This window comes from Theropithecus gelada, chromosome 15 (genome assembly GCF_003255815.1).
Source record: "Theropithecus gelada isolate Dixy chromosome 15, Tgel_1.0, whole genome shotgun sequence".
NCBI lineage: Eukaryota > Metazoa > Chordata > Mammalia > Primates > Cercopithecidae > Theropithecus > Theropithecus gelada.
This window is the reverse complement of record NC_037683.1, coordinates 48,963,260-48,985,173: the sequence shown is the minus strand read 5'-3', so window position 1 is coordinate 48,985,173 and position 21,914 is coordinate 48,963,260. Positions and strand designations below refer to the sequence as shown.

The 21,914-nt window shown below is 41.8% G+C and overlaps 1 protein-coding gene and 1 pseudogene across 10 annotated transcripts in view; both read right to left on the bottom strand.

Annotated features, from left to right (window-relative positions):
- Positions 1-434: 434 nt before the first annotated feature.
- The window catches only part of APTX (aprataxin), a 29,917-nt gene continuing 8,437 nt past the window's right edge, over positions 435-21,914 (bottom strand). For 3 of the 10 annotated variants that reach the window (XM_025360641.1, XM_025360639.1, XM_025360642.1), the window contains 7 exons: positions 18,143-18,279; positions 16,472-16,518; positions 15,933-16,235; positions 14,381-14,440; positions 13,044-13,270; positions 2,624-2,727; positions 439-1,478 (listed from right to left, as the gene is read on the bottom strand). In XM_025360641.1, the coding sequence (XP_025216426.1) occupies positions 1,324-1,478; positions 2,624-2,727; positions 13,044-13,270; positions 14,381-14,440; positions 15,933-16,235; positions 16,472-16,518; positions 18,143-18,275 (1,029 nt within the window). In that variant the 5' untranslated portion in view covers positions 18,276-18,279 and the 3' untranslated portion in view covers positions 439-1,323. Of the gene's footprint in view, positions 1,515-2,623; positions 2,728-13,043; positions 13,271-14,380; positions 14,441-15,932; positions 16,236-16,471; positions 16,519-18,142; positions 18,473-21,914 lie in introns of those variants that run through there. The other 7 variants (XM_025360644.1, XM_025360643.1, XM_025360645.1 and 4 more) reach the window with 5 other exon arrangements.
- LOC112608521 lies at positions 7,709-10,862 on the bottom strand (annotated as a pseudogene).

Here is a 21,914-nt window from a genome sequence, read left to right as displayed (position 1 = left end):
TTTGGACGGTGCCCAGGACCCATTATAGAATATGAGATTCTCATCCATTAAAGGGGCATAACAATAGCACCTAACCTCATAGAGTTATGTACAGAGAGAATTCAATGAGATCATTTGAGTAAAGTGTTTAGCATAATGCAGGACACACAGGAGTCAGACAAATGTAAGCGGCTATGATCATTAATTATATAATTCTTACTATACCCATGCTAAGTAACCACTGTGGCATCTTGTTTGCGAAAGACTTTGAGGTCAAATGTCTCTATGGACTGTGGCTTTTTCTCTCCAGAAGACGCTTTGGTTAAGGGTGTTTACTTTTTTCTCACAACTTGAGTGAAAAGTCCCACCCCCAAAGATATCCACAATTTGATCAAAAACAACTTTTTAGCTTTCCCTTCACCTTTAGTTTAATATTATCCCAAAAAACAACTGAATACAACTGTTTTATCCAAATTTGTTCTCAAGGAAAAATAAAGTAGTGGCTCTGTGCAACTTTTTCATTCACCAACCACCTTTTCATGCATTAGAGCCTATGCTGTGATTGTCAGCTGAACTTCAATAGTTTCCACCTACTTAAGAGAGATGCCTCAAACAAATTAACTTTATTTTCAGACAACAGGTCCAAAACGACTTCACAGCTGAATCATGACGAACATGTGGCTGTTTCCTCACAGCCAGGAACCCTTGATATTAGAAGAAAACTCCAACCCCCCACACCCTCATCTAGCCTCTTTGCTCACAGTGAAGAACTGATGAGACAGAATTCCTGAGAAGGGAACATTTAGGTAATCTAAGATAGAAGGGAATGGAAGGACTGGACAAAGTAAGCCTCCCCACGAAGGAAGGGAAAAGAATAATATTACATAACAGACTAACAGAAAACAAGACCCATCAGTATCTTTAGGATAAACAAGAGGCCACTCTAGGTGCTCTGATTAAAGGGTGTCCATGCCTACAGAGGTGGAGGATAAATCTAAGAAACATAAATTTATAACCAGCCCACTGCTTTCATATTCTCCCTTAGGTCAGTGTGAACATAGCTTTGCTCCCAATGGTCAGACCTGACATGGGTCCTGAAGATGGTGAGTCAGGTATATCCCAGCCACCCTCACCAGAGAATATATCTATGACAAACCCCAATTCCTAATCCTGAACTACTTCAAGCGACTCTACATTGTGGCCACTCAATAACAGAATAAACTCTGTGAAAAAGCTGCATGTTTTCATTTAGGAAATGAGTAGAAGTTCACAAGCAACCCAGAACAGATGCCAGCAGTTTGCTCCAGTGGGCCACACCGCAGCAGCAGCTCAGGCCCTGCAGAATCACTGTGTCCAGTGCTTCCTGAGATGTTCTTTCAGCTGAGGAATGGAAGGCAGCAGCTGCTGGCACTCATGACAACGAAGGGGCAGCTTCAAGAGCTCAGGCATCCCATCTCGGACAGTCACTCTACCAGCCTCTTGTACCATCTCGATCACAGCTGCAGGCAAGGAAGAAAAGTCAAATCCCAGCTACTCTGGAAAACCAATATGAGATACCAAAAATAAAATAAAATAAAAAACATGACTCCAATCAGTATGCCAGGCCAGGTATTCTAAAGCTCGGTAAGTTTAGTTTAGACTTCCCTCAGGCAAAATGAGCTTAATCAGATTATAAATAGGAGCAATCGACCTTTGAAATAATACACTCCTTCAAGACACACTCTAGGCAATCCATATTACTTTGTCAAGAGCTCATCACAGTGCTTTACCTCTAGTTGGCCCTTGGTAAATGCCAGCTGCCATTGTGAACACCCCAGCAATGCTTAAGCTCTTACACATCAGGAAAGCATTTCCTGGTGTGTAAGAAAGCATTACACACCAGGAAATGCTTTCTTCTACATATACACAGCCTTCCCCCTGCTATTTCACCACTCCTGACAGGAGGCAGCCCTGAAGTTCATACCCAACTGATGGCAGAAGAGACAAAGAATTGTCCACAGTTTTCTTATCCATGAACTCCACTAATCCTCACGGCAGCCTTTAAGTCCCCTGTTGTCACAATATAACACTGACCCTGACATAATAGCTTTCTAGGTCCCCCAAGAAGACAACTCACAGCAAAGTGGCAATAATACTACAATCCAAATAATCCAGTTTCTTTTCACAGGGCTCGCTTTTTTTTTTTTTTTTTGAGACGGAGTCTCGCTCTGTCGCCCAGGCTGGAGTGCAGTGGCCGGATCTCAGCTCACTGCAAGCTCCGCCTCCCGAGTTTACGCCATTCTCCTGCCTCAGCCTTCCGAGTAGCTGGGACTATAGGCGCCCGCCACCTCGCCCGGCTAGTTTTTTGTATTTTTTAGTAGAGACGTGTTAGCCAGGATGGTCTCGTGTTAGCCAGGATGGTCTTTCATCGTGTTAGCCAGGATGGTCTCGATCTCCTGACCTCGTGATCCGCCCGTCTCGGCCTCCCAAAGTGCCGGGATTACAGGCTTGAGCCACCGCGCCCGGCACAGGGCTCGCTTTGTAGGGAACACAAAGTTGTACATAGGTTTTTGAGGTCAGGTTGTTATTCAGGGAAACAACCAAATTAAATATAAGAACAGCTCAGAAAACGAAACAAATGTGAAAAACAAGCAACACTGTTTACCTTGTGATTCTAGGAAGTATTCTGTATTGAAAGAATTCCAATGTTTTTTGTTTTTAAGGCAAGGAGAATCAAAATCCTGGCTGATCACATGAAGATGTACATGGCTAGTTGAAAGAAAAAAAACTGAGCATTAAACTCTTTAACAACTATGGCTTAATCAAAAGGACAAAGAGTATGAGTACATTGTATTCATACTCTTTGAATATTCATACTATTGAATTGATAGTATGTCCATTTAATTCAATTGATTCATTCATTTACTTTAGAATATTTAACGCTCAATAATAGGTACTATGGCCAATAACTAGGTACAGGCACTGAGACTTTAGCAAGAAACAAAATGGGAAAAGCCTCTGTCCTTATAGAAATTGTATGCTAATGAGGAAAGACAAATAATAAGCAAACAACAACAAAAACTTAAAGAATTAACATTGCCAAGAAAAAATAAGGAAAATGGGATAGAGTGCCCGGGAGTAGAAGCTGCCTCTTTAGTTAACAGTGTTCAGGGAAAGCATCTCCCAGGAAGTGATTTGAACTGAGACAGCAGCCAGGCAAGCAAGGTCTGTGGGAAGAGTGTCTCAGAAAGTGAGGAGGCCAAGAGCAGGGACTCTGAGATGAGGAAAAGCTCAGTGCAACCAAGAAACAGAAAAAAGGTAATATGGCCCAAATGTATGGCCTGAATTGTTGCAGCCAAGCAGCAGACACGAGGCAGAAGCCAGGTCATAAAGGCTTTTAAAGGCCAGCAAGGGGTTTGCATTCTATTCTGAATCTACTGGGAAGCTCTTGAAGGATTTTCAGCCAAAGAGTGCTATTATCTGATTTATATATATATTTTTAACAACAAAAAATTTGAATGACAAATTTTAAAATGGACCACAATTTAAAAGTGGGCCTATTTTAATTTTATTATTCTTAAATTCATTCTTTTGAAAATGCGACCAGGTGCGATGGCTCATGCCTGTAATCCCAGCACTTTGGGAGGCCAAGGCAGGTAGATCACTTGCGGTCAGGAGTTCAAGACCCGCCTGACCAACATGGTGAAACTAACTACTAAAAATACAAAAAACTAACTGGGCGTGGTGGCAGGCACCTGTAATCTCAGCTACTCAGGAGGCTGAGGCAGGAGAATCACTTGAACCTAGGAGGCGGAGGTTGCAGTGAGCTGAGATCGTGCCGCTGCACTCCAACCTGGGTGACAAAGTTACACTCCGTCTCAAAAAAAAAAGAAAAAAGAAAATGCACTTTATTTTTGGAATGATAAAAGATTTCACTATGAACTGACAAAGTAGAGGTGGGCTGATACTGGTAGGTCAATTCTTCATGTAGATATTCAAATGTTGTTTTCTGTATTACATCAAAATGATTTGCAACAGGAAACTGGAAAAGGGGAGCAAAGCAGACTGCAAAGCATATACTGAGGTCTTTCCATAGGTATCTGATAGAATGCAGATTCAGCACAACAAAACGTAGACTTTGCAGCAGTGGCCGGTAAGTGTATTGCAAGTGTACCCTAAGAACCTATATAAAAACCATTTTTTTCTTATTCCTAACAGAAAAACAAATTTTGTTTTGTTTAAACAATAAAATGTAATGGAAAGATCTGTATTATAAAACTACTTGCTATAATCATCAGAACACCGCATGTTCTCACTCATATGGGGGAACTGAACAATGAGATCACTTGGACACACGGTGGGGAACATCACATACCGGGGCCTGTCGGTGGGGTGGGGGGCTCGGGGAGGGATTGCATTAGGAGAAATACCTAATGTAAATGATGAGTTGATGGGTGCAGCAAACCAACATGGCACATGTATACCTATGTATTAAACCTGCATGTTGTGCACATGTACCCTAGAACTTAAGAGTATAATAATAAAAAATAAAAAATAACTACTTGTTATAGCCCATGTGTTCAGTTTGTTCAACAACCTTATTCACACATGATGAATTACATGAACAGAAAGTCACCAAATAAGGCTCAAGACAAAAAAATTATCTATCAACCTCCATATGAAAAGATCACAGCTTTAATGATTTATACAATCCTTAAGCTTACTACCTGGTCAGTATAGGTTTCCAAATCAAAATCAAGTCATAGGCTGTTTACAATAACTGCATTATACTAACATTTTATTTCCAGTATTTCTTCCCATGAGGGAAAAAAATCATCAGAAGCTTTCACTCTGGAAAAGTCTCCTAAACTAAAACAGTGTTCTTCTCCAAAATAAAAATACAAAGTCAAACAGTAAATAAACAAAGCTAAGCTAATTTCAACAGTCATATTTCCAAAAGTAAAATCTATTAAGTACAATACACCTGCACAAGAAATTACAAGAAATGATTACAGTTACAGATGCAAAATAATATCTAATTATCCCAGTCCTGTGAACATAATTAAAATCAAATTCATATGCTAGTTCAAATATTATGTACAATTTAGATAAGCTGGTCAAGTATTATTTGAATATACACCATATTTGTTAAATCTAAAATCATATTACCTTTTCTCTTCCTTTAATATTTGTAGATACATGCCAATATGGAAAAAAAAATGTAATTTCCATTTATGTATTAACAGAGAATTTCTACTGCATGTTTCAAACTGTTAAAAAAAAAAAGTCAAGGTACATTTTCACTTAAGAAAGAGATAAAAATAAATTACCAGAATTTTAATTGATAAAAGTTTCATATCAATTTATAAAAATGACCCAAGCATGTGGCTTGTACCTATAATCCCAGCTACTCAGGAGGCTGAGACAGGTGGATCACTTGAGGTCAGGAGTTCAACATTGGCCTGGGCAACACAGTGAGACCCTCATCTCTAAAAAATTGTTTTAATTAGCCAGGCATGGTGGCGCACCCATAGCCCCAGCTACTCGGGAGGCTGAGGCAAAAGGATACCTGGAGCCTAGGAGTTCAAGGCCGCAGTTTGAGCTATCATCTTGACACTGTACTCCAGACCGGGAGACAGAGTGAGACTTCCATCTCTTAAAACAAAAGCAAAAACAAAAAATGAGAAAAAAAAATCCATTCATAAAAACGGGGAAAGAAAGCTGGGTGCAGTGGCTCACGCCTGTAATCCTAGCACTTGAGGGGGGGCCAAGGCAGGTGGATCATTTGAGGCCAGGAGTTCAAGACCAGCCTGGCCAATATGACAAAACCCCATCTCTACTAAAAATACAAAAATTAGCTGGGCATGGTGGCGCATTCCTGTAATCCCAGCTACTCAGAGAGCTGAGGCATGAGACTAGCTTGAACCCGGGAGGCAGAGGTTTCAGGGAGCTGAGACTGTGCCACTGAACTCCAGTCTGGGCAACAGAGCGAGACTCTGTCTCAAAAAAGAAAAAGGAAAGAGAAAAAATGAAAAAAAAAAAAAAAAAAAACTGAAACAGATACCATACAATTATCATATGGTCTCCAATATAAGAAGGTATTTAAAGAAGGGGCGTTGGGTCAAAAACAAGGACTAACCCAAGTGTGCTGCTTTAAAAATAGAATTTATAGGAAAACTAGTTGCTTGGCCTAGTTTTAAATCTAATTACAAAATCCATCTTTTTTTTTGTTTTTTGAAAAGCATAACAAATTTATTTAATCCAAGTTTTATGTGACACAGGAGTCTTCCAAATGAAGATGCAAAGATACAGGGAAAACTATCCATTTTTACACTTGGGTTTGTTGAAAATGAAAAGCCTCTGTAGAACCATTATGCCTTCAAAAGGGTATACAACTTAATGAGAACAGACTGAGTGGGGAAACCCAGCAAGGCCTGTCTGTCCAGATTCTTCTTAACCTCTTTGTGCAGCATTCCTTCTTCCCAGGTATGCGAATGGCAGTCTTATGACCTACTATCAAACAAAGTAGATCAGAGAATTTCTTTATAGCCAGGTCTACACAGAAAAGAAGGTTAGAGTTATGTTTTGGGTTTTTTGGTTGGCTTTGAGGAAGAAAGGTTCTAGTATCTATAACCTGCCTTGAGAAAGAGGAATTATAGTTTCTATGGCTTGCTTAGGGGGAGAATGAGGGGCAAGACACAGGGGGCAGGAGAAGGTCGAGGAGAAGCTTTGCTTCTGAGGCCTTTATTTGGGGTTATCATTTTCTAAGCCCCAACAACCGTATCTGCGAAATGGAAGTGAAGATACCTACTTTACAGATGACGAAATGAAAGAAATAAAGCTCAAGTGCAATTTCTGATCAATAATAGCTAGCAGATTTTTAAATGAGGTATCACCTGTCCCATAAACATTTATGGTATGTATCCTCCTACCTTTAATATCCATGGTGGGGGATAGGAGAGCAGGACAGGAAAAAGCTACAATTCTCCCTTAACTACAAGCCAGATTACCACTGTTTCTGCTGACTCTACTTTCATGATCCACTTTCTTACACTGGTGATACGCAAACCCTAAAGCTCTATTGTTGATACTCACTTTTTGATCCATTTACTATGATTGGGCTTCTGTCCCATCACACTGCTAAAAGCATATTTTTTTGGATATAACTTATGTTTTACTAACTACCAAACTGGTTCCCTTTTTTTTCTATCATGAATATATTTAATATAGGTAACTTTTTAAAACTTTTAGGTTCAGGGGTACAAGTGCAGATTTGTTATATAGGTAAATTGTATGTCACAGGAGTTTGCTATATAGATTATTTCACCACCCAGGTAATAAGCATAGTACCCAATAGGTAGTTTTTCAATCTTCCCCAACCTCCCTCCCTCCACTGTCAAATAGGCCCTAGTGTCGGTCGTTCCCTGCTTTGTCTCCATGTGTGCTCTGTATTTAGCTCCCATTTATAAATGAGAGAACATGTGGTATTTGGTTTTCTGCTCCTGTGTTTGTTCACTTAGGATAACGGCCTCCAGCTCCATCCATGTTGCTGCAAAGGACATGTTCTCGTTCTTTTCTATGGCTGTGTAGTATTCCATGGTGTATATGTACCACATTTTCTTCATCCAGTCTACCGCTGATGGGCATCAATCATGGTTGATTCCAAGTCTTTGCTACTGTGAATAGTGCTGCAATGAACATACAAAATCTAATTTCTAAATAGTCCAGATATTTTGGTAGTTATTCCAGCTCAACAGAACTTCCACTGACGTCCACATTCATTACAGACAACAAATGTTATCAGTCCATCAGCACTATATCTGTATACGTGAACAAGCCACTCTGGGTTCCACTTGCCTTGGCCACCTAATGCTCTCTGATGGCTTCTTTGGTCAAGTTTTTCCATATCTCTCTGAGCCCATCACTGGCCATTTCCTGTGCCATCATTCTAGCAAATAAGACATTAGGAATATTCTCACAGGGTACATTTTCCCTTAAATTTGGATTCTTTGCTCTTTAAGATTTGATATCCTACTTCATACTCCACCTTTGCATTTTGTATCTATATTCCTTAATTTCTTGATATGCAGTCTCCTCAATTTGAGATCCTAATTCTTCCTCACCAGTTCCAATAGCAGTGTAGCCATCTCCTGTTCGGAGAGCTGCAGCAAGCACCTCCCAACACTTTAACCAAGCAGAGTCAGAAGTGCTTCATTCCTGAATAAAGGATGAAACACGAGTATCTAGAGCATTTGTCTCACCCTTTCTGCTGCTTGCATTGCCACCGGAGCTAGTTTCTTCTCTCGCTTCAGGGCTATTCTGCAATGTTACTACAGGTTCTTTTTTCTTTTCTTCAGGGTCTTTCTTGGTTGATAGTAACTTTTTCCCAGATTTCATGACAGACTGTTGAAGATATAACTTCTTCATCTTTATGCTGCTTGCCATTAGCATTAACTGATATTCTGATTCTTCTCTGGGCTGTAATAATTCCAAGGTCATGGGAATATTTTTAAGCTCCTTTGGCAAATCCAATGCATCAGCTGTATTCTTCTGCACCATCTTGTCCATTTAGTTGGCCATGGGAACGACCTTGTCTTCTGTGGCTCTGGCAGGTCTTCCCCACACCCAGGCAGATGGAGGTGAGAAGTGCGTAAACCCAAGGTGGAAAGGATGGCAAGAAACAAGCCTCAGTAGTCCTGACAGACTGGACCAGGCCCTTTCTCACAAACCAAGCCCATGGGGCAACCTGATTTACATGTTTAAAAGATCACTCTGACTATTGTGTGAAGAAAGGACAGATAGGGAGAAACCAGTTAAGGAGGCTGCTACAGCAGTCTAGCCCAGAAAATCACAGCCTACCCTAGAGCTGAGCTGTAGCAGCTGAGATGGCAACAAGCAATCCTACTTTGAATGCACTTTGGAATAGAACAAACAACTTATTAATGGGCTGCCTGTTGCTTTGGGACGGTGTTACTCACTGAGATAAAGAAGGTTAGGTGAAAAAGCAGGTTTGGGGAAGAAAATCAGGAATTCTCTTTTAGACTTGTTAAACCAAGTAGAATGCCTTTTTGTGTAACAGTTTTCACTCTTAAAATCAGTAATATTTCACATTCTCCCAATAAATAATCAAAATCAATCAACATGTGTGCAGAATCCAAAATGAAATACAAGCACTAATAAATAAGCATAGCTGTATTACAAATGACTGAGGAAACCACACTAAAGGGGCTGAGGAAGAAAATACAGTAGCTAACCTAGCTTTGGAGAACAGTGTTTTGACTAGATACGGTAAGGCTAAAAACAAAAAGAACTATAGGCAAGTACTATACTCTAGTTAGTAAATATCTTTCTCACAGGGGTATGGGTTAAGAATCCTGCGACTATTTTATGGGTACACTAGGACTGAACAAGTAAATGAGTTTATTGAAACTAATGAGAGCCAGGTTTCTCACTGTTGGAGAAAGCAGTTACAAAAAAGGAAAAAGGGAAACAAGAATGAAACTTACAGAGTTGGAATGGTGTCAGAGATATCAGTATGAACTCATGGTTTTCCACATACAAATAAAGGCAAAAAAACAACACAGAATTATAGGGCTGTGTGTGTGTGTATGGGTTAGGATTCATACAGGTATTTCTGGCTCTATTGGCTGAGAGGACCTAGACGCAAGGACACCCTGGAATCAACCACTTCTCTCACAGAAACCTAGGGCCCAAGACCTAGGGCTCTTTGGAGAAGTGGTTCATTCCAGATAAGCCTGGAACATCTTGTGGGGCCAGAAAATAAATTGCCCAAAAGATGGTGAAGGCATATCAAAGTCACACAAGAGCTGACCTAAACGGGCTTTCAATAACCAAAGCTGAACAATTTGAGCAACAAAATAATTATAGTATTGAATTATAACCTATAGAATAAACATCCATGAGTCCATACTATTAAATGATTGAATAAAGAACTAACGAGAAAGACGGAACAGCTCGTTCACACAGAATAATTGCAACCAATAAGTTAGGTGAAGGAAGTATAAAGTCACTGTAGAATAAATACCAATACAATAACTATTACAGGCAAGATGAACCAGTAGATGCTAAAATCATTGGGTGCAAGTTTGAGGAGACATAGTAGCATAGTCTCAAAATATCTAACCCAAAATATTCATGTATTTTAAAAAAAAAACAAAACAGTCAATTTTGAAGGTGGAAACCTGGCAGACACCACCTTAACAAAATGATCAAGGTTAACATGACCAGTAATAAATGATCTCAACATCATGCCACTCCCATATGATATATTGAGAAGGACACAATCAGAAATATCACTTCACTGATTTAAAAAATGGATAACGTCAACCTAATCATGAAAAAAAAAAATTAGACAAATCCATATTAAAAGACATCCTAAAGACAATTAACCAGTACTCATCAAAAGTGTCAAGGTCATGAAAGCCAGGAAAGTAGGATTGTCACAGATTGAGGGAGACTAAGAAGAGAACAAATAAATGAAATGTGAGATTAGATTCTGGAGTAGAAAAAGAACAATACAGGAAAAATTGGTGAAATTCAAATAAGGTCTATAGTTTAGTTATCTAAAATAAGGTCTATAGTTTAGTTATCGACAGTTAGTATTATGGAAGGTCTTTGTTCTTTTTCATACTTAATTTTTTATATTTTCTTAATTGAAAACATTACTTTTACACTAGGAAAAATAAATTTACTTATCACCTTTTCCTTTCTAACATGTTCATTTATTCAAAATTACATCATACAGAGTAATATAAAAGGGTATATAAATAGCAACTTTGCTTATTGGCTCAATTTGCCTCCCATATATACCTACCACAGCTCTTGCTGTAACCATTCTCCATAGCATGACAACATTCACTGTATGAAAAAGGTAAGGGCATCATGATCACTATGTGAAAAGGGCTCAGTGGCCAAGGGCTCTGTTAGTCAGGGACTCTGCATTAGGGAAACAGGATTGTGGGTGACTTTCCCTCCTAAATTTTCAAATCAGGCTTTAACAATACAAATATATTTTTAAAGTGAGGTACAGCATACATCCACCCTATGACCTAACAATTCCATTTCCAAATATTTATTCTTTTTTTTTCTTCTTCTTCTTTTTTGAGACAGAGTCTCACTCCGTTGCCCAGGCTGGAGTACAGTGGCGCAACCATAGCTCACTGCAGCCTCAACCTCCTGGGCTCAAGTGATCCTTCCACCTCAACCTCCCAAGTAGCAGGTGTGTACCACCACCCCTGGCTAATTTTTTGTATTTTTTGTAGAGACAGGTTTTGCCGTGTTGCCCAGGCTGGGATCCCTAAATATTCACTCAAGGGGAAAAAATAAAATAAAGTACATATGTCCATGATACACATAATAACACACATGAATCTCAAAATTATGCTGACCCAAAAAAGCCAGACCAAAAAAGAGTATGCAAGGTATGATTCCATTTATATGTGGTAGCTCTAGAAGAGACAAAAACTGGCCGGGCACGGTGGCTCAAGCCTGTAATCCCAGCACTTTGGGAGGCCGAGACGGGCGGATCACAAGGTCAGGAGATCGAGACCATCCTGGCTAACACGGCGAAACCCCGTCTCTACTAAAAACACAAAAAATTAGCCGGGCGAGGTGGCGGCGCCTGTGGTCCCAGCTACTCCGGAGGCTGAGGCAGGAGAATGGCGGGAACCCGGGAGGCGGAGCTTGCAGTGAGCTGAGATCTGGCCACTGCACTCCAGCCTGGGCGACAGAGCGAGACTCCGTCTCAAAAAAAAAAAGAAGAGACAAAAACTATCTATGCTGAAGGAAATAAAAGCAATGCTTGAGGGAGGATTGACTAGAAAGGGGTACAAGGGAGCTTTCTGGGATGAAAAGATAGACATCTTCTGTATCTTAATCAGAATGATAGTGGCAAGATTGTACGCACTTATGAAAACTGATCAAACTATGCATCTTATTATGCACTTTATTGTATGTAAGTTATGCCTCAATTTAAAAGAATCAGTACTGACTAGGGAAAAATCTGGCACAAAGATTTCATTTGGTTAAAGTGGCCAGTAACCTAAGTCGTAATTATTCACCTAAATAAAATGTGAGTGTTGGTAGTTAAAAAAAATAAATAAATAATCAGAGAAAATCCTGTCACATGCTACAACATGGATGAGCCTTGAAGACATTATGCTAACTAAAATAAGCCAGTCACAAAAGGACAAGTATGTCCCTGTATGTAGGTACCAATATGAGGTACCTAGAGTAGTCAAATTCACAGGGAAGGAAAGTACAATGGTGGTTGCCACAAGTGGGAGGAGGAAATGGAGAGTTATTATTTAAGGTACAGAGTTTCAGTTTGGGAAGAGAAAACAGTTCTGGAGACGGATGGTAATAATAGCTGCATAGCAATATGAATATAGTAATGCCAATGAATTGTACACTTAAAGATGACTAAAATGTAAATTTTGTTATGTATATTCTATCACAGTTTTTAAAAAAAACAAAATAAAAACTCTAAAATCTAGACTCATCATCTTATTGCTTAAATCAAAGGAATCATGGAGATCCACCTTGCTTGTATCCTTTGAAAGAAATCAATCATTCCTTTCTGAATCCTTCTTGGCATAAGCCATAGGAAAACAGATTCTACACTTTTCTCTCATTTTATTTTCAAATCCTGCATCTACTAAGCTGTCATTACAGAAGTCTATGATGTTTGTTTCCTTCAGAGTAATGGTCCTTAATCATTCTGGGGTTACAGATGCTTTTGAAGAATCTGATAAAAGCCACTGACCACAATTCTTCATCTGAGGATAACGAAACTGCTTCATCTAGTTCATATATTAGGCTCTTGAAGGTTTATATTTTGAGAGGAACAAAGAACCAAATGTAACTGAATTATAGGCAGAAGTGGGAACTCAAAGCTTGCATGCAAGTCAGGCAGAGAGATGGAGGCTTCAGCCCACCTGCTTTGGAAAAACTCCATCCCACTTCCCTGGGCCTCAGTGCAATCAGCGCCTTCAGCAAGCCCAGGCTTAATCTATCTGCCCACCTGGACAGAACCAGGAGCCAGCAGCACTACCCACATGGCTTACCTCATACTCGGAATGGCGTGGTAGCCCAATCGGAAGCGGAGTTTGCTGGACCCAGCAAAATCTACAATCACCTTTTCCCCCACAGTGTGCATATGCTTGAGGAGTTCAAGGTGCTCCCTGGTCACAGCCTTCAGACTGGAAACGGTGGTCCACGGTAAGACCAGCCAATGGTAACGGGCCTTCGGGTATTTATCCTTTATTACCACCACCTGCTCATCTTTGTAAACCTAGCAGAGGGACACAAGAGAAGGAAGCAGACATCTACTAAGAATCTTCTGTGTGCCTGGTTGTTATATTCTCTAAGTCACTTAATTCTCACAGTCTTGTGCAAATAGTTTTCGTAGCCCAGTTTTGAGATGAGAGCACTGAGATTCAGATAGGTTGAGTGTCTTGCACAAGTCATAGTTCCTAAGAGGGAAATCTAGGATTTGAACTCAGATCTAGCTGACTCCAGAGTCTGTTTTCAACCACCACACTACACAGAATACGCAGAAGATGCATAGTACAAAATAGTTCCCAAGGATCTGATGTAAAATCTCTGTAGGCATAAATTCAAAAGCATCCTTCTCCACTCCAACATGGCAGACTGTGTGACACATACACATGGGTTCCAGTGAGCCCTATTAGACCTGCCCCTTGTCAACCAGGAATGTAATTGAAGTGTAACTCAAAGGCTCCTCAAGGATAATGCCTGGTTTTTTTTGTTTTTTTTTTTTTTTGAGATGGAGTTTCGCTCTTGTTGCCCAGGCTGGAGTGCAATGGCGTGATCTCAGCTCACCACATTCTCCACCTCCAGATTCAAGCGATTCTCCTGCCTCAGCCTCTCGAGTAGCTGGGATTACAGGCATGCGCCACCACGCCCAGCTAATTTTTTATATTGTTAGTAGAGACGGAGTTTCTCCATGTTGGTCAGGCTGATCTCAAACTCCTGACCTCAGGTGATCCTCCCACCTCGGCCTCCCAAAGTGCTGGGATTACAGGGGTGTCTGACTGTTAATGCCAGGGCAGCACAGTACTACTGTCACAGTATATTATCTCTGATGCTCCCCTGAAAGGAACCATACTAAGGTTAATGCAACTTCCCTTAAAGTACCCAGAAGTTTAAAAGGGACAAGGTAGAGGGGATATTCATTTGAAGAACTTAGCTTTCTCTCCAAACAATTCCAGTTGCTACTTTATTGCCAATGGGAAAAACCTCTTGTTCTCACAGAAAAGCCCAATAAAATGAATCTCATTCGGAAAGACTGACATCCTTTGATTTCATTTGTAATTAAGACCTCTGTGGAGTAGTCATTTACAACATGAAAGGTACTGAAATTCCAAAATTGTATTCTGACCTGCATTTTGGGGTCCTGCATAGAAATCTTTAAGCCTTGACTCCAGTGGCCCAATGATTCCTAAAAAAAAAAAAAACAAGCAATGTAAATTATAAATGCCAATAATTAAATTTGGCAATAGTTAATACTGTGTGACAGCACAACTAAACTTGGAAATAAACTTAGTTTTTGAGAATTAAACAAGATTCACTTGACTTTACTTCACTCCATTGCCTTCCTATATTCTTTTTTTCTGAGACAGTCTCGCTCTGTCTCACCTAAGCTGGAGTGCAGTGGTGCGATCTCAGCTCACTGCAGCCTCCGAAGTGATTCTCCTGCCTCAGCCTCCCAAGTAGCTGGGATTACAGGTGCCCACCACCACGCCCAGCTAATTTTTGTATTTTTTAGTAGAGATGGAGTTTCACCAGGTTGGCCAGGCTGGTCTTGAACTCCTCACCTCAGGTGATCCACCCGCCTCCACCTCCCCAAGTGCTGGGATTACAGGCATGAGCCACCACACCCGACCCTATATTCTTTTTTTTCTTTTTTTTTTTTTTGAGACAGAGTTTCGCTCTTGTTGCCCAGGCTGGAGTAATGGCGTGATCTCGGCTCACTGCAACCTCTGCTTCCCGGGTTCAAGCGATTCCCCTGCCTCAGCCTCTGGAGTTGTTGGGATTATAGGCGTGCACCACCATGCCCAGCTAATTTTGTATTTTTAGTAGAGAGGGGGTTTCACCATGTTGGTCAGGCTGATCTCGAACTCCTGACCTCAGGTGATCTGCTCATCTCGGCCTCCCAAAGTGCTGGGATTAAAGGCATGAGCCAGCACACCCAGCCATATTTTATTGTTGTTGTTTTTTGAGACGGAGTCTCGCTGTCGCTCAGGCTGGAGTGCAGTGGCACCATCTCAGCTCACTGCAACCTCTGCCTCCCAGCTTCAAGCAATCCTTCTGCCTCAGCCTCCTGAGTAGCTGGGATTACAGGCGTGCGTGCACCACCACGCCCAGCTAATTTTTGTATTTTTAATAAAGATGGAGTTTCACAATGCTGTCCAGGCAGATCTCAAACTCCTGACCCTCAAGTGATCTGCCTGCCTCAGCTTCCCAAAGTGCTGAGATTACAGGCGTGAACCACTGCACCCAGCCAGCCTTCCTATATTCACAGCTGGCTGTCTAGATGAAGGTGAGAAATGCCAGAGTATGAGTCATACCTTCTTTGCCCTCTCTCACTCCAACTACAGCCTGACCAATTCTCCACTTTGACATCAGCATATGAATTACATGATCTATGAAAACCTTCTATAGATGCATAAACAACTGATCCATTTTAGTTGTTCAGTGTTAAGTGCACACTGCCATTATTGCTCTACCTTCAAGTGGCTTACCTCAGGAATTTAAGAAAAAGCACATAAAGGAACATTCATCTAAATGATTTTCATGCCACAAACAAGTGACTCTTTCATCATGGTTAACAACCCCTCACACATTTCTGAACTTTACAGTGTACAAAACAATTAAGCAGTCATTATATTTCATTTCTTCTCCACATCATCTACCAATCACACTACCCTCACCTTTTTGATAGGTGCATCCTTTCCCTTCTTTGGAGGCACGGAGCATTGGTTATGGTTGCTCCCAGGTTCCAGCCCTGTCCCAGGCTCAGCTTCGTGAGCAGCATCCCTTTCTGTAGAATCACTGTCACCTGATCTCTTTCTCTTCCTGTGTGTTTCCAGGCCAGGGTTCTTTGCCTCTTCCTCAAACTCTACAATATATGGATAAAGTTCATTCACCATGTGGAGAACCTGGCCAGGCTGCAGCTTCACCTCTTGGTCCTTCCCAATTACGACTGAGTCAATGCTGGTGGGATTGACTCCTACCTATGGGATAAACAATCAGAAAATAATTATAATAATAGCAACAGCACCTACAGTAAGATAGCCACTGCTACATTAACCACTTACTATATGCCAAGCACCTTGCCTAATGTTCACCTATATTACTCCATCACTTCCATACATGACAGAGAAGCCTTCACTGGCTGGCACAGACACTCTAAAGTCAACAGCATAAGAAAATCATCAAGTATAAAATTCCAAGTTATAAATACACCTACCTGCTTTACCTTGACATATCCCTTGTTACACTCTGCTTTCAACTGTACTGAAAGAGATTGGAAAAAGTTAAACACAAATGCAACAAAGAACCAGGCACTTGCTCCTATTTTCCCGAAAGAAAACAATGAAGCTTCACTACAGGAGGCAGCTGAACAGATGTTTCCTTAAAGGCCTATTAGCAATCACCTGTTATGCAGGTGGCTGGGGCTCCAAATCCCATCAATTTCTAAAGGTTTAAATCCTTCCATAAAATGTCCAACAGCATACATACTCCCTTAGCTATTGCCAAGATCCCTGTGAGGCAGCTTCAATTAATCCCCACAAGTTTCCCTATTCCAGAACCCCTGGCCTGCTCATGATCACAGACTCTGCCACCAGAAAAGAAGACCCATTTCTCCCAGCCTGGGCAGCGTGGCAAAACCCCGTTTCTACAAAAAAAATACAAAAATTAGCCAGGTGTGGCGGCACGTGCCTGTAGTCCCAGCTACTTGGGAGACTGAGTTGGGAGAATCACGTGAGCCCCAGAAGGCGGAGGTTGCAGTGAATCAAGATCGCACCATTACACTCCAGCCTGGGCAACAGAGTGAGACCCTGTCTCAGGAGAAAAAAAAAAGACCCATTTCTCACACAAACTCTTGACCAAGGATTAAATCTGGCTTCCAATATTATTTTGGAAAAACAAAAACTATCAGATGACTTTAAAAGAGAAAACAGTAAAAGACACATTCCTGGAAGACAGAAACTCAGGTGGCTTTGGGTGGAAGGAGTAGAAAGAATGTTCTAGAAAGATGATTGCAGAGACAGAACAATCTGAGCATGTGTGAGAAGTGGTAACATTAAGCATTCCTGTTCTGATAAATGCACAAGGTATCTGGAGTTGAAAGAGGGAGGAAAGAAGAACCACCACAGCTGCTCCCCAGAGAGGACAGGGTGCCACATACATGCCCCTTCAGTTGCTGTTGTGAGGAAGGGAACAGAGAGAGAAGCAGCCGCTGCTTCTGCATCTTGGGCCTACCCAGCTCAGGCATGGCTTTGTATCCCTCCATAGAGATTAACTCATATAGAAAAGATCATAATCAGTGCTGCAGATGCCAAATCTCTAAGTTCAGAACCCTTGGGAAACCTTGCTGTGGGGAGTCACACTCCAGGCAGCAGTGTGCATGTTTACAGGAAAAAACAAGATACATGGTAAGGATTTTTTTCTGAGGGCAAGGACTTTCATGTTATTAAACCCTAAGACAAGTGCTAGATGCCATTGTCTCATAAAGATGTTACTCTCTGCGTGAGGCAATATGTAAAGGATGGCACTACCCCATTACTTCTCAGAGAGACATGGTTTCACCTGTAGACTCCAGAGTTTACATCTTGCTGCCCATTGAGCAATGTCCCTAGGGAAAGAAGGGCAGGACTCAATTCCACCATCCCATGGTAGCAGGATGAACTTGCCTGCTCCCAACCTTCACCCACCCTGCCTTGAACATTACCACACTGGGAGGGCAGAATCAGGAATAAATAGGGCCCTGGTGTTGGCTAAAAGAGCTCAGTTCCTGAGCAGTATTTTTGGCAGACAACAGATTTTCCATCAAGAGCACCCAGAAAATATGCATCTTTGGTTATCACTATCCCACATAACCAAACATAGTAATCTCCACATTTCTATGACCAGTTACCTTGCTGTCGAGAACATTTCTTATCAGTGATTTTGGTCTCTGGGCCACGCCCAATCACAACTGCTTCCAAATGTGGAAGTCTGATTCGCTGGTGCCGGCTGTCCTGTCTCACCAACCAGCACACCCGCATCATCAGTCTGAGGGACAAAACAAGAAAATCACTAGAAAAACAGATCCACCAGCACGAGTCCTCCAGGACCACACCCAGTGCCACCATGCATGTGATTTACCAGCTGTTTATCTTGAGGCAAGTGACTTCACCACCCTAGTCTCAATTTTCTCACCTATAAACCATGATAATGACTGTACTCAGGAGGCTGTTGTGAAGATTAACTGAGATAATGTAAGTATTTACCTCCCTGCCTGAATCATGCTAAGCAATCAAATATTTATTACACATTTATTTATTTATTTATTTATTTAGAGACAGAGTCTCGCTCTGTCCCCGGGCTGGCATGCAGCGGCACAATCTCGGCTCACTGCAACCTCCGCCTCCCAGGTTCAAGCAATTCTCCTGCCTCGACCTCCTGAGTAGCTGGGATTACAGGCACCTGCCACCACACCTGGCTAATTTTTGTATTTTTAGTGGAGATGGGGTTTCACCATGTTGGCCAGGCTGGTCTCAAACTTCTGACCTCAGGTGATCCACCCACTTTGGCCTCCCAAAGTGCTGGGAGTATAAGCATGAGCCATCTCACCTGGCCTATTACACATGTATTGATATGTGCTGGACATTAGGCTACATATTGAAAGTCAAAGGATGAATAAAATAGGGACATTGTCCCTGTCCTTGAGGATCCCGGAGTGCAGTAGGACACATAGAATCATATACCAATATTTACAGTATAATGTGATAAACACTACAAGAAGAGAGTAACCAAATATGGCATTAGCCGAGTAAAAGGACTGACTGACTCTTGTAGAGAATATTTTAAAAGGCTTCACGAGGAAGGGATATTAATGTGTGGTTTTAAAGGATGAGAAGGGGTTTGCCTGCCAGAGAACTAAGGACATAAAAAAGATGTTCTCTAGTGCTTAGGTGTCTTTATGTGTCATAGGTTTTCCTTCCTTGTCATAACATACTAATGTTAGAACAATATATTTTACTCCCATCTGCCAGAAGACAGTCATAATAAATACGCAAATCTGCAACTTCTTTCTTTTTTTTTTTTTCTGAGACGGAGTTTCACTCTTGCCCAGGCTGGAGTGCAATGGCGCAATCTTGGCTCACAGCAACCTCTGCCTCCTGGGTTCAAGGGATTCTCCTGCCTCAGCCTCCCGAGTAGCTGGGATTACAGGCATGTGTTATCATGCTCAGCTAATTTTATATTTTTAGTAGAGATGGGGTTTCTCCATGTTGGTTAGGCTGGTCTCAAACTCCCGGCCTCAGGTGATCTGCCTGCCTCGGCCTCCCAAAGTGCTGGGATTACAGGCGTGAGCGACCACACCCAGCCGCAAACCTACAATTTCTAAAGTGTGAATGTGGCAATTTTGTGCAATACACAACCTGCAAACAATGGAAGTGTTGATGTTCTTTTGAAAAACAACCCTTATGGCTTGTTGTGGACTATCAGTAAAAGAGAAAGACAAGAAATTCAGAAGAGAGATGAGGCCTCAACAATGGCCGAAGCAAAGGGGATGGAGAGCAAGAAGAGCCAGGAGAAATCTGGAAGACACACTTAATTACTGATGACATTTGGGGAATGACAAAGGAATAAGGCCAGGTGCAGTGTCTCAGGCCTGTAATCCCAGCACTTTGGGAGGCCAAGGTGGGCAGATTACGAGGTCAAGAGTTTGTGACCAGCCTAGCCAACATGCTAAAACCCTGTCTCTACTAAAACTACAAAAATTAGCCGGGCGTGGTGGCAGGTGCCTGTAGTCCCACCTACCTGGGGGGCTGAGGCAGAAGAATCGCTGGAACCCAGGAGGCGGAGGTTGCAGTGAGCCGAGATCGCACCATTGTACTCCAGCCTGGGCAATACAGCAAGACTGCATCTCAAGGGGGAAAAAAAAAAAGAGAGAGAGACACTGACCAAAGACTTCTTTTTTTTTTTTTTTTTTTGAGACGGAGTCTGGCTCTGTTGCCCAGGCTGGAGTGCAGTGGCCAGATCTCAGCTCACTGCAAGCCCCGCCTCCCAGGTTCACGCCATTCTCCTACCTCAGCCTCCCGAGTAGCTGGGAGTACAGGCGCCCGCCACCTCGCCCGGCTAATTTTTTTTGTATTTTAGTAGAGACGGGGTTTCACCGTGTTAGCCAGGATGGTCTCGATCTCCTGAACTCATGATCCACCCGTCTTGGCCTCCCAAAGTGCTGGGATTACAGGCTTGAGCCACCGCGCCCGGCCCAAAGACTTCTAATTTGGAAGATGCCCATTAACCAAAATGAAAAAGACACAAGGAGACATAATTTGGAGATAAAAAGGAAGGTGAAGAAAGAAGGACCAATTTCATATTGAAATGTAATTAGTTTAAGTTGCCTGTGGAAGATCCAAGACTCAAGCTGTGATATATGGGTATGAAGCTCAGGAGAGGGGAATGGACTAAATGCATATATTTGAGAGGCATCAACATGTCACAGAGGTTGAGGCGAAGAGAGAGGATGAGATCACCCAATGAGGTGAAACAGGGAATTATGGGCAGAGAGAGGATGCCTCTCTAGAATCCAGATTCTTATCAGTCCTCAAGCCTCTAACACGCCTCTCCTGGAAACCTGCCTACACTCAAGGCAGCACTTATGCCCTCTGCACAAGTTTCATGTCCATAAGCAAAGAAAAAAGAAACCTGATTTTCAAAAATCAGTTTTATTTCCATCTGCAAACACAAGACAATGCAAGGCAAAGTGAGCAAATGACAGCTGAGGAGATGCAAATTCAAATGAATAAGATTTTAGTGCGAGTATATGAGCACTAAGGAGGTAAAAAGTCCTGTATTAGCCAGTACAGGCTTCCAGAAACCTCCCAGTTAGAGACGGCTAGGAGCCAAGGGGACTGATAAAGAAGAAATGGAGTGGATGGGGCCATTCCATTTTAAAAAGCACAAGTGGCAGCACAGATTTCGCCAATGGCAAGCCATAGGTCAGGGTAAAAGCAGATCTAGTTGACCGAACCACAGGAGCTGCCTCGGAGAGTCACAAAAAAAGACAGAGGTGTCGAAAGAATACTAGGCTGAAAAGTTCACATTTAACATCACCAAGAGGAGACAGCTGCCAGGTTTTGAGCTTCACAGTAAAACAACAGCATCCAAAGAACACTTAACAGCTGTGTGTAGGCAGTCTACCATGGAGAAATCTAGAGTCAGAGATTAGTGAAGAGGCTGCTAATATAACGTGGGCCAGAGAGGTCAAAAAGACAATTCAGCAAGTCTCTGTGAAGGAATTGATGCAGCTATAAATCTAAAATCCTAAACCTGGAGCCTCAAATGATGATGGTGCTATGGGCAGGTCCCACTTTCAAATGCTGTGCGTTCCAAGGGGCATCTGTTTGCACTTGCTGGAAACTGAAGAATGAGCAGGTAACAGACTGAGAAGTGAAGTATGTCTTCACCAGGCATTGGGAAATATGTGGTGACTGACTACTTACACTGACAATAAGAGAAGCCAGAAGAGAACAGATTTTGAGAGCAGGGACAGAGAGGAATCCAGTGGGCAGCAGAGAGTATGGCTGACAGACGCAGGATAATACGAACTACCCTTCCTGCCCTCCATCAATACAGATACTTTATTCTCCCAAAGTTCTCAAGTTACGGTGTTTTTTTTTTTTTTTTTTTTTTTTTTT